Source organism: Mytilus edulis, chromosome 1 (assembly GCF_963676685.1).
Source record: "Mytilus edulis chromosome 1, xbMytEdul2.2, whole genome shotgun sequence".
NCBI classification, from domain to species: Eukaryota; Metazoa; Mollusca; class Bivalvia; order Mytilida; family Mytilidae; genus Mytilus; species Mytilus edulis.
In genome coordinates this window covers 6,501,137-6,512,967 of record NC_092344.1, presented here as the reverse complement: position 1 = coordinate 6,512,967, position 11,831 = coordinate 6,501,137, and the positions used below count along the sequence as shown (strand labels likewise).

Sequence of the window (11,831 nt, the reverse complement as noted above, 5' to 3'; positions counted from 1 at the left end):
TATTTTCGAACTAATTCAGACGACCTTGAAGCTGAGGGTTAACAGGTCAAAGTTAGGTCAGGTTTGGCAGACGAATTTATCAAAGTGAGGAAAACTTAGTGACAAACCAACTTCCCTAGGAATACATTATAATGTAAAGACATTTTTGTGAGTATTTTCCCACAAGGGTATATCTAATGTTCTGAGGTACTGTGCTAAAAAAAAAGACATCCTGTTTTAGGGATTTTGCGTTTCCAAATAATAGGAAATATGCACAAAACTTGTCAAAAGTGGAAACTGACGTGGATGCACTTTTGCATTGACACACTTAAACTGCATTAGCTTGAAGCGCAATTGACCTTCAGCAAAACTGCACATTATTTCTAAATAAACACAAACTGATAAAGGTAAAAATATCATTTGTTAGTTTTTGTTAGTGGATGCAGATTATGCCCGATATATTTTGTGCACTACTCATAGTAATCGTCAGATACATGTTATAAAAGAGGTGAGTGGAAACAAATACAATTTAAATTTAAAAATGATTTCAGCAGGTGTTTATTTATATTTGGTTAGTTCGAGATTACTCTGACGTCCAACGGCTGTTTTGCCAGACAAGCTGGGGCCGTGGGACGTCAGAGCTCGTCCCATATCAAAAAGTGGATATTTGCCCACCCAAAATAGATGCGCTGCTTTGTCACTTCTGGTGCCGACTGACGGCCTTGGAATTATATAAATCGGGCATCAATCTGTTCATTTTTCATTTATCTCTTCATTTATGTAAGTTTCACCTACCTGCCAACTTTTATTTTCTCATCATTAGACAGTTTTCACAGTGACCCATCGATTTCGAAAATCCAAATGATGAAATGGAAATATGAAATGTCAAAAAAGAACACAGACAAATTATTCTGTCTACCTAAGCAGGTGAACTAGGGAATTACAAAATGTACCAGTACTTCTTTAGCTCAGTTGATCAGAGCAATGATTTGAATGTAATTTTCTAATAGTAATAAGAATCATGCTCTCCTGTAACATAAAATCTATTTAGCTAAATAACAAAAAATCAGAACAAGTCATAGATTTTTAAACTGAAATATTGCATTTACATAAAAGACTTCCTGTATCAATGCAGATAAAACCATGGCTGGTCTTTTTTGACATAGAAACGAATTAATCTTTAACACTTTCAGTACGGCATTTATCTACATTTTGTATTTTGAATTTATTGAACCATAAAACTAATTTTTGACTTCTTATGTCAAATGTGAAGAGTCAAAAATTAGTCTTATGGTTCAATAAAAACAAAATAAATTATTGCCATTCATTATAAATAAATTTCTATCAAAAATAAGGCTCAAAGAACGTTTTATATTATTTATAAAACAATAACAACGTATACACATGTTGGTGTATGAATACACAACGTCAGAGTGGGCGTGTTGCCATCAAAATTGACAACATTGAAAATAAAACTAATAATTTTAACCAATCAGAAGACAGTTAATACACCAAATTTATTTATTATAGAATAAAATCAGTTTTAGGAGTATAATTAAAGGCCATCTTGCTGCCCCACTTCCACTTTTTTTTTTATTTAAACCTTATTTACAAATTACATTTTTATATGACAAAGTTTTTCAGTTTTCAACTTTTGTAGCTTTTTAAAGGTAATAGTGGGGAAAGAAACAAATCATGGCTGTGAACCAATCACGTGTGCTGACCCTTCATGGTGGAGAAAACAATGAGTTCAAACTTTACAGGCTGGAGAAAGGTAGGTTCTTTTTATTTAAATTTGTGTAAAGTTCATCCTGTAAATATAGTTGACCAAATTCATATACATGTAAAATTCTTAAACTCAAATAGAAAATTTGTTTTTATCATGCAATCATATTTTGAAATTGAGAATGGAAGTGTTGAATGTGTTAAAGAGACAACAATTTAGCCAACCAAAGGGCAGAAGGAACATACGAAGGCCGTCAATGGTTCTTCTACACAGCAATTTTGAATTTGTTATTTATAAAATTAATTTTTGAATTACTATGAGTATGAAGGGAAGTTAATTTTTGATTTTTTTGTATTAGGTTGGACCCTTCGATTTGTCTTGGGTCCGTCACTTCATGCCAGTCCAGTGAGAGTATTCTGTAATCATCCACAAGATAAACATACAAAGTATGACAGAGATACTTACTATGAAGTATATTGGAAGAATTACACTGGTTCTAAGATAGACAGATATGATGTAGTAGCTGATGTACACATTTATATTGCTGGATCCTTTAACTACTATTTTACAGTGGATGACAGGTCAGACTCAGTGATGTAAAAATTATAAATGCTTGGGTATCATCAAAACTATAAATTGTAATCATCATACTTGAAACTTTCAATACATCAAGTGATATTGTTTACCTTAAATTAGTGGAGAATAAAGCCTTTTACCCCTGGAGAAGAATCCCAATTTGAAAAAAAAATGGCTTAAAATTATTCCCAAAAAGACATTTTTTTCCCCAAACAGTGCAGTCTCAGTAGTAATTGTGCATGAATTCAAACTGAAAAACACTCATTTAAACAATTTTCTTGCCTAAAATGACTATATGTGCACATTTGAGGGTCTATTTATTTATCATCACTGACAAAATGGGGTCTTATTTTAAAACAGGGTTTGACTCTTGAAAATGGGTCTGTAAATTGAAGTTTCAGGCAAATTCATGGTTTATTTTTAACTTCCCAATTTGATGAAAATGACGCATATTTTCCCAATAAAAAAGGGTAGAGGTAGTTTTGAAAAAAGCCAACAATATCACTGACATCATATATCTCCATTGCCAGATCAATAATTGAAAAAAAGTTTTTTACATTTTTTACAAATTGTTTTGCCAATCCTTTGTATAAGACTTGAAGAGTTAATAAATTGTAGCTTTATTCTGGCCCTATAAACTGGCAAAAAATCTACTCAAAGGTATTTTGGCCTATCCTAAACTTGAGAATAACACAGTTTTGTATATTTATAAATGTATCTGAAAGTGTACTATTAAAATTTAACAGCCAGTTTAACCCTTTCCTCCATGGAATTTATTTTCTTACATACTGGATTTGCATAGGATTTTTTTAATAAAAAAAAAAATCATCAGGTTTAAAGTATTAATGCATTGTGAAAATGAATATTTTATCAATGAAATTCAAATCAGATATTCTCATGGCTATCCTTTTCATATTGGATACAATTTAAAGTCTGATGCAGACATTTTGTAGTCAAAACGTTTCAACTGAGGTCCTACACAGGCGTCAAAATGGAGTAAAGGGGGTGGCGTCAAAAAGCGTCATTATGGAGGAAAGGGTTAAGTGAAATATGTAATTCAGCAGCGTATAAGAATGATGACATTGCTTAGGAATATTGTAAATTCAAGTTTTCAGGTGACTATGACATTTTCAACATTTGCTTTGTAATTTATCAAAGTACTAGAATTTTATAATGATAATGATTATAATTATAGGGATTCAAGGAAATCCGCATCTGGACAAGGCTACTTTTTGGTTGATCCAACTTTATCATTTGGTACAGAAGATGATGATGATGATGATGAAGATGAGATCACCATGGACTGCATACAATGTCAGTCTGTAATTACAAAATTGCTTGGTCCGTTCCCTGAATGGGAACAAAAACTATATGCTGCCAAAATGTCTGGCTATAATATGATCCATTTTACACCATTACAAGAGTTAGGAGAATCTAATTCAGCCTACTCCATACGGGACCAGCGCCATTTAAGTCCTGTGTACAATAGTGGTGGAAAACAGTATACATATAAAGATGTTAACCAATTAGTCCAGAAGATGTCTAAGGAATGGAAAGTTTTATCTCTGACAGACTTGGTGTTTAATCATACTGCCACAGATACACCATGGATTGTAGATCATCCAGAATGTGTTTACAACCTAAAGAATTCTCCACATCTCAAACCTGCTTACCTTGTAGATAGGATCTTTTACCATTTCAATGTAGAAGTAGCTGATGGTAAATGGAAACATAGAGGAATTCCCATAGAAATTACCACAGAAGAACATTTGAAGGTACCAAAAAATTATCAACTTTGACTGGTTTTTTTTAAACTCATCTGGTCTTTTAAGGATCATGTGAGCTTGGTGTATATTCTCATCAGAATTTTTTCATAGAATTTTTTCTCGTTGGCATTATCTAATCTACCTTTTAACCTTTGTATATTGTATATTTATTCATTATATTTCTTATCTTGCAATAGTGGAGGTGGCAAAACAATAAAATATAAAGCAATGTCTAGTGAGTTATGGGGTCTGCTAAAAAAAATGAAATTACTAAAATGTATTTTAAGTATGAAAATAAATGAAAATTATAAGAAACGAAGTGCTTAACACAAAAAGTTCTCAATAAATACTGACTTCTCTTGTGAAAATAATAAAAGTTTTATGAAAAAAACAATAAGGAATAAAAGGTTCCCTTTTACAAAAGAACAAGAGAGTTATTTCCTAATTTCAATAACCAAATTAGGTCATGCATTAGAAATTCCTTATTTTTAGACTTCTAGACGTTTGGTAATATAATAATGATTTTTTTTCCCAGATAATTTATGAAGTCTTATCTAAAGAAGTATTTCCAATGCAGAAACTGCACGAGTTTTACAGTATAGATGTAGAGGAATGCTTGAAACAATTCAAATATGCTATTGAAGGTATACTATTTTCAAAATTTTGCACAGTTGTTGGATGAGTTGTGATGCTGTTGAACCATTGTTTAGTCCAACATTTTCATATATATTATTTATTTCATAATGAGTAGAAAGTACAAAGTAACATCTTTTCATTACAAAGAACTGTTTTTATTTCATCAAAAAAGAACAATAAATTTTACTTACATATATATCCTAATAATATCACAAACATTATGTGCTCAAAGAGAAATTTCATTTATTTTTAAGTTCAACATTTTATTTTGTAGAAAACAGATTCATAACTTCATCAAGACCAGTTTTAGAGATAATTCAGGATAAAGAATTCCGTCGTAATAAATGTTCCATAGACTTAGACACAGCATTAAGGCTGTATAATACAGATAGGTAAGCTTTACACAACGTAGCTAATGTTTTGGGTTCAATTAATTTGTAATATTTTTCAAATGATAAGATTTCTGATTAGGTCAGTTTATTAAAAAAATGCTTATGCTAGAAATTTAATTGTTGATATGATGTTGAATTACCGGTAGCATACACAGATTTATTGTTCACGAAAAAGTTACTTCGTTTGTGCTTGCAGTTTTAATTGTACAAATTTAAAGAAAGTATCTACCAAAAAATTCAATTCCTCTTCAATATGTGTTATGCTGTTGTTTAAACACTCATGTATCCAGTCAAAAACAGAATATTTTCCTCTACCTTTAAGTCTTGCTTTAGTGATTTGTTTTTTTGGCATTGTAAGAAAGTCAAATATTGTAATAAAATGATGATGAAGGAAGATTATTGGTACCTAGAATGCTATTTTTTCCCGCATCTGAAATTCAAAATATGACTTTGAAAAAGATTGTTAGGGCTAAATCTTTATTAGATGTTAAGGGATTACATTGTTCAGTGGTAAGTTTCTGATCATGAGAACTACCTACAATCATATATGTGGAAAGTATTACAGATGTCAATCTGATTACTGATTTATTTTGTTTTTTCGCTGAAAGAGGGCAGACATATCTGTGTGAGACTTGTTGACTGAAGTTTTGAAAAAAAATGTGTGCATTTATTGTGATTTTAGAGGACAAAACAAAAATCAATGATTAATTATTTTAATTTCTGACAGGCAAAGTTTCATACTAATATACCAGATATCAGAATTCCATTTCCTATATTTTGATACTCAGTGAATCACCTAGTCTCATTTTTTACATTAATAAGGACCTTGCAATAATTTCTGAATTGAAAGTAATTTTTTTTTTTTTTTTAAATGTGATTTGTAACAGAATTTTATTCCTTTTTACATTTGCTTCTTGTAGACCTGGTGTTCAAAGTCGTCAAGAAAGAATAGATGTATGTTCCAAAGTGCTAAGACACAGACTGGATGAGTTGGCTACAGAAAAAGAAAACATGGTCATAGACCATATTGGAAAAGCATTAGAGAACTTTATAGCAAACGCTAGATACAGATATGTTGCTGAAGATGGTCCTAAACTAGGCAAAGTTACAGTTAAGGAGCCATTGATGTTTAAGTATGTCATAGTTTCTTAATTTTTGTTTATAAATCATACAGTAACATGAACTTAACTTAGCCTGAATGATTCTTGTATAAAGTTTGTAAGTTTTGTCCCATATGGCTTGTAAATAGAACAGAATGGTTAATGATCTAATTTTCCTAATCAATGGGACAAAGTGTTGACAGGATAAGAACATGCAGAATGTCTGTGTGTTCTAATTCCTACCATCCTAGTCTTTTGACAAATTCACAATACCGATATTTGACCAAGTAAAATCTTTTTGTTTATTATAGCAGTAACTTATTATAAATAGACAGAAACTATAAGCTGTGAAAAGGATAAACAATACAAGATCAGCAGAAATGCAATTATGTATTTTCGATGTTTCATTGACAGTTATTTTGTACAACCAACAACACACCAAGGAACATTGGATTTTGAAGAGAGTACAATGTATGGTGATGGAGCTGCTCACATAATGGCAGTAAATGGTTGGGTAATGGGGGATGATCCCCTTAAAAACTTTGCAGAGCCAGGTTAGTTTCTTGACATTTTAGACAAATTAAAAACTAGGAAGAACTGAGAGCTGTATTATTAAACTTTTATGTGATGGTGTTCTTCTGTTTAGTACTTTAAAGTATCCTCTTTCAAATTAAAGGGTTAAAAATATATGAAAATGTCACATTATGTGTGTTACAAAAGTTGAAGTGTTATGAAAACAGTATATTAGGGAACAATCAATTTACAACCAGTTTAGATTTTAGAATTTTTAGAGTTTTCGAAAATGCAAAATATAAGTAAAAACACATAGAACCCCAAATCTACAAATTTTACAATCATGCCAAAGATAAGGATATTAATTTGATGGATAGAATATATTTTTGAAAATGTTTTATCAAATAATGGTTTGCAAATAAATGATCACTTACTGTTTCTTTAATGTTGAATTGGTTTATATTAACAGGAAGAGATGTATATCTAAGAAGAGAGCTTATAGCTTGGGGAGATAGTGTTAAATTAAGGTTTGGGGAAAAACCAGAAGACTGTCCCTTCTTATGGGATCTGATGAAGAACTATGCTGAAACTACAGCTAGAATATTTCATGGTGTTCGATTAGACAACTGTCATAGTACTCCATTACATGTAGCTGCAGTAAGTGGAGATAATATACATTTATAGAAAAAGTTTGATTTATTTCAATAATTTAAAACATGGATTTGTCAAGAGGTTGTACCTATTTTACTTTTGATATTCATCAAGGGCTTTGCTAGTCTACTCTTCCAATTTAGGATAAACTGTTCTTCTTAAGAAGACTTTCACATTTTTCTGACAAATTGAATCAGTATCATGGATGTGCTAGTGACTGTCATCAAAAGTTATGCTTACCGTATATCATTAGGGGAAAGGAAGAGAAGCCATACTCTTTATTTCTAATTCTGATTGAAGTGGTAGCCTACATGTATGATGTTTACTGTCAAATGTAAAATTGTTAATAAGTATTCTAAAAAAAATATTAATATATATTATATTATCGTCAGTCTTCAACAAACTAGATATAAGTTAAGTTTCAACAAACTTACACTTATTGTAATAAACTTACATTTTGTAGTATATGATTGATACTGCTAGGAAGGTGTATTAGTTTCAATATATACTCCAACTTATTGTAATAAACTTACATTTTGTAGTATATGATTGATACTGCTAGGAAGGTGTATTAGTTTCAATATATACTCCAACTTATTGTAATAAACCTACATTTTGTAGTATATGATTGATACTGCTAGGAAGGTGTATTAGTTTCAATATATACTCCAACTTATTGTAATAAACTTACATTTTGTAGTATATGATTGATACTGCTAGGAAGGTGTATTAGTTTCAATATATACTCCCACTTATTGTAATAAACTTACATTTTGTAGTATATGATTGATACTGCTAGGAAGGTGCATTAGTTTCAATATATACTCCCACTTATTGTAATAAACCTACATTTTGTAGTATATGATTGATACTGCTAGGAAGGTGCATTAGTTTCAATATATACTCCCACTTATTGTAATAAACTTACATTTTGTAGTATATGATTGATACTGCTAGGAAGGTGCATTAGTTTCAATATATACTCCCACTTATTGTAATAAACTTACATTTTGTAGTATATGATTGATACTGCTAGGAAGGTGCATTAGTTTCAATATATACTCCCACTTATTGTAATAAACTTACATTTTGTAGTATATGATTGATACTGCTAGGAAGGTGCATTAGTTTCAATATATACTCCCACTTATTGTAATAAACTTACATTTTGTAGTATATGATTGATACTGCTAGGAAGGTGCATTAGTTTCAATATATACTCCCACTTATTGTAATAAACTTACATTTTGTAGTATATGATTGATACTGCTAGGAAGGTGCATTAGTTTCAATATATACTCCCACTTATTGTAATAAACTTACATTTTGTAGTATATGATTGATACTGCTAGGAAGGTGCATTAGTTTCAATATATACTCCAACTTATTGTAATAAACTTACATTTTGTAGTATATGATTGATACTGCTAGGAAGGTGCATTAGTTTCAATATATACTCCCACTTATTGTAATAAACTTACATTTTGTAGTATATGATTGATACTGCTAGGAAGGTGCATTAGTTTCAATATATACTCCCACTTATTGTAATAAACTTACATTTTGTAGTATATGATTGATACTGTTAGGAAGGTGCATTAGTTTCAATATATACTCCCACTTATTGTAATAAACTTACATTTTGTAGTATATGATTGATGCTGCTAGAAAGGTGAGACCTGATTTGTATGTTGTAGCAGAGCTATTTACTGGACATGAAGATCTAGATAATATATTTATGAACAAACTTGGCATCAATTCACTTATAAGAGGTAAGGATATGATAAAAGTTACTAATAAATGAACAGTGGAAAAAGATATCAATGGGACAAAAAACTAACTACACCATGGTCAAAGGCAAACAACAGTCCTCTCAACACAACACCTAAAAATTATCTGAAGATGAGCAAAATGAATTCCAGTTAAAACCTATGAAAACTATTTATGGATTTTTGAGTGTTTCTTTCTTATTTCTTATATGTATGTGTGTATCTATTCACCCTGTAGTTAATGTAGGTAAATTATTACTTTGCCAGTGTCATCATTTTGTTATCTGTACCTCATTTAATTTTGTATGATGTTTAGACTTATGAGAATAATTCTTCAATATTGTCACTTCCCTTTAAAAGGTGTTATCTTATTATCCTCCCTGCATAATACCTCAGGAAGTTCAACTAAACATTTATATTTTAATATAGCATGAGTTAACTTATTGGATAGCACCACTTTGCAATAATGCAGTTCTATTTCATTGTTTTATTTTCCAGAGTCACTGAATGTTGGAAATGCCAATGAACAAGGCAGATTGATACATAGATATGGAGGTCATTCAGTGGGTTCGTTTAATCAACCTAGATTACGACCTTTATTACCAACAACAGCACATGCTTTATTGTTTGATCAAACTCATGATAACAAGAGTCCTATTGAGGTAATCATATGTTAAGTTCTATACTCAATATTTTTCTTCTCTCTCCTTTAACTGAGGCAAATTATGCTTAAACATTCAACCTCAATATGATACACTAGAGTGAATCATCACCAAAAAACGTAAAATATGTACACTCTTTTATTTGGAATTTTAATTCATTGAATAAATTTAGAAACCAAATGGAATTACTATTACAAAATTAATAACATACATAATCAGATTTGTAAACTTAATTGTAGTTGAGATCTCCATACGACAGTTTCCCTAGTGCTGCTTTAGTTTGTATGGCATGTTGTGCTGTAGGAAGTAACAGAGGATATGATCAGCTTGTTCCTAAACATGTAAGTATACTAACGTTTCCTGTTTATGAAATCTATGCAAGATGATGTGATCAATGATATGTCATAAAAATGGTAGTGTTTATTTTTTATTTAATCCTTCCTACTTTTTATTTACATTAATAACCACATGGTTTATTACAAAACATTAGACAAACACGATGTCTATAATCAATGAGATCAATTAGAAAAGAAAGAATAAGTGGTATCCATCCATGACTCAACCTGAGTTCATGCACAGCAAAAATTCAAGAAGGCAAAGGAACAACGCTTTCATTCCTGTTCTTACTCAAAGTCATAGTGAGACCTTCAACATGGAGCAAAAAATCACTGTGCTGCAAGTTTTAGACTGCCCTAACAACTGTTTAGGCGTTATAAAAGTCAAGTTTTATTTTCACTATAAATTTTGAATTGAGACAAACCTTTGCTTTATTTTGAGGTGTAATTTCTGAGATTGTAACTAACAAAATGATAAATTAATAGGTGTGTTTTATTTATATTGATCCTGATAACATTGTTAGGTTGAAGTATATATTAGTTATTTGCAGTATACCTCATAGTCAAATGTGCGAGTGCTTAATTGTTGTTTTTTTGTGTATTTTTTTTGTATTTTTTTATATTGAGATTTCTCCGCACAAACTACTAATGCCTCATGTTTGTCTTTTCAAAGTTAAAATACACTTACCAGTTGCACTTGAGTCAATGTCAACATAGTATTCATTAAATAATGATACATTGCTACTATTTTGTTGAGTGTATTTTCTGTGGTATATTATTTTATTTTATTATTTTTATAACACTTGTCACATATCTTTTATTGTTTGTGTATTCTATTCTATTCTATTCTATTCTATTCTATTCTATTCTATTCTATTCTATTCCTATCCTATCCTATTCTATTCTATTCTATTCCTATCCTATCCTATTCTATTCTATTCTATCCTATTCTATTCTATTCTATTCTATTCTATTCTATTCTATTCTATTCTATTCTACTATTCTATTCTATTCTATTCTATTCTATTCTATTCTATTCTATTCTATTCTATTCTATTCTATTCTATTCTATATTCTATTCTATGTTTTCAAACTCTTACTGAAATGTTCTAAACAATAAAAAGTGTTTCAGATTGTCTTCTTTTATAATATTTCACTTCAACTTCAACTTCACAAAAAATAAAATAAAATAGTTTTCTGCAGATCAATGTAGTGACAGAAGAAAGGAAGTATATGGCCTGGACAACTGATGAGTCTCCTGGTAGACCATTTATGAATAAGAACTTTGGAATTACAGCAGGAAAGAAAATACTTAATGAACTTCACTTCAAACTTGGTTATGAAAAGTATTCAGAGGTGACATATATTGACTATAAAATTATTTGAAATGTATATGAATGTTTACTTTATTTTCCAATAAGGGTTTTGAATTTGATATATTTCACTGAACATGAAAATGTGATAAACTGAGTGTGGCATGTTGTCCTATTGACAAATTATATTATCTTGATTCAAAAGTCAGTAATTTGAAAATAGTCTATTCAAACAAAGAGTAAAATGTCACAGAGTTTGTGAAAATATATAACAAAAAATCACGATTGTATACGAAACATAAATTGAAGTAAGATGATATGTATATATATATAAAAAGACTTCTATAAGATGAGGTTTAAAACATGATGCAGATTCTAACATTAACTAACTTACAACCTTGTATAAAAGACCT

At 30.2% G+C, this 11,831-nt stretch overlaps 1 protein-coding gene across 4 annotated transcripts in view; it reads left to right on the top strand.

The window, feature by feature from the left end:
- Positions 1-12: 12 nt before the first annotated feature.
- The window catches only part of LOC139510350 (glycogen debranching enzyme-like), a 39,377-nt gene continuing 27,558 nt past the window's right edge, over positions 13-11,831 (top strand). For 3 of the 4 annotated variants that reach the window (XM_071296934.1, XM_071296912.1, XM_071296941.1), the window contains exons 1-13: positions 13-147; positions 1,640-1,753; positions 2,064-2,286; positions 3,477-4,056; positions 4,583-4,691; positions 4,958-5,075; positions 5,996-6,208; positions 6,590-6,729; positions 7,158-7,345; positions 8,988-9,111; positions 9,607-9,770; positions 10,010-10,111; positions 11,309-11,461. In XM_071296934.1, coding sequence (XP_071153035.1) covers positions 1,675-1,753; positions 2,064-2,286; positions 3,477-4,056; positions 4,583-4,691; positions 4,958-5,075; positions 5,996-6,208; positions 6,590-6,729; positions 7,158-7,345; positions 8,988-9,111; positions 9,607-9,770; positions 10,010-10,111; positions 11,309-11,461 — 2,193 coding nt within the window. In that variant the 5' untranslated portion in view covers positions 13-147; positions 1,640-1,674. The remainder of the gene's footprint in view (positions 148-1,639; positions 1,754-2,063; positions 2,287-3,476; positions 4,057-4,582; positions 4,692-4,957; positions 5,076-5,995; positions 6,209-6,589; positions 6,730-7,157; positions 7,346-8,987; positions 9,112-9,606; positions 9,771-10,009; positions 10,112-11,308; positions 11,462-11,831) is intronic. The other variant, XM_071296924.1, reaches the window with a different exon arrangement.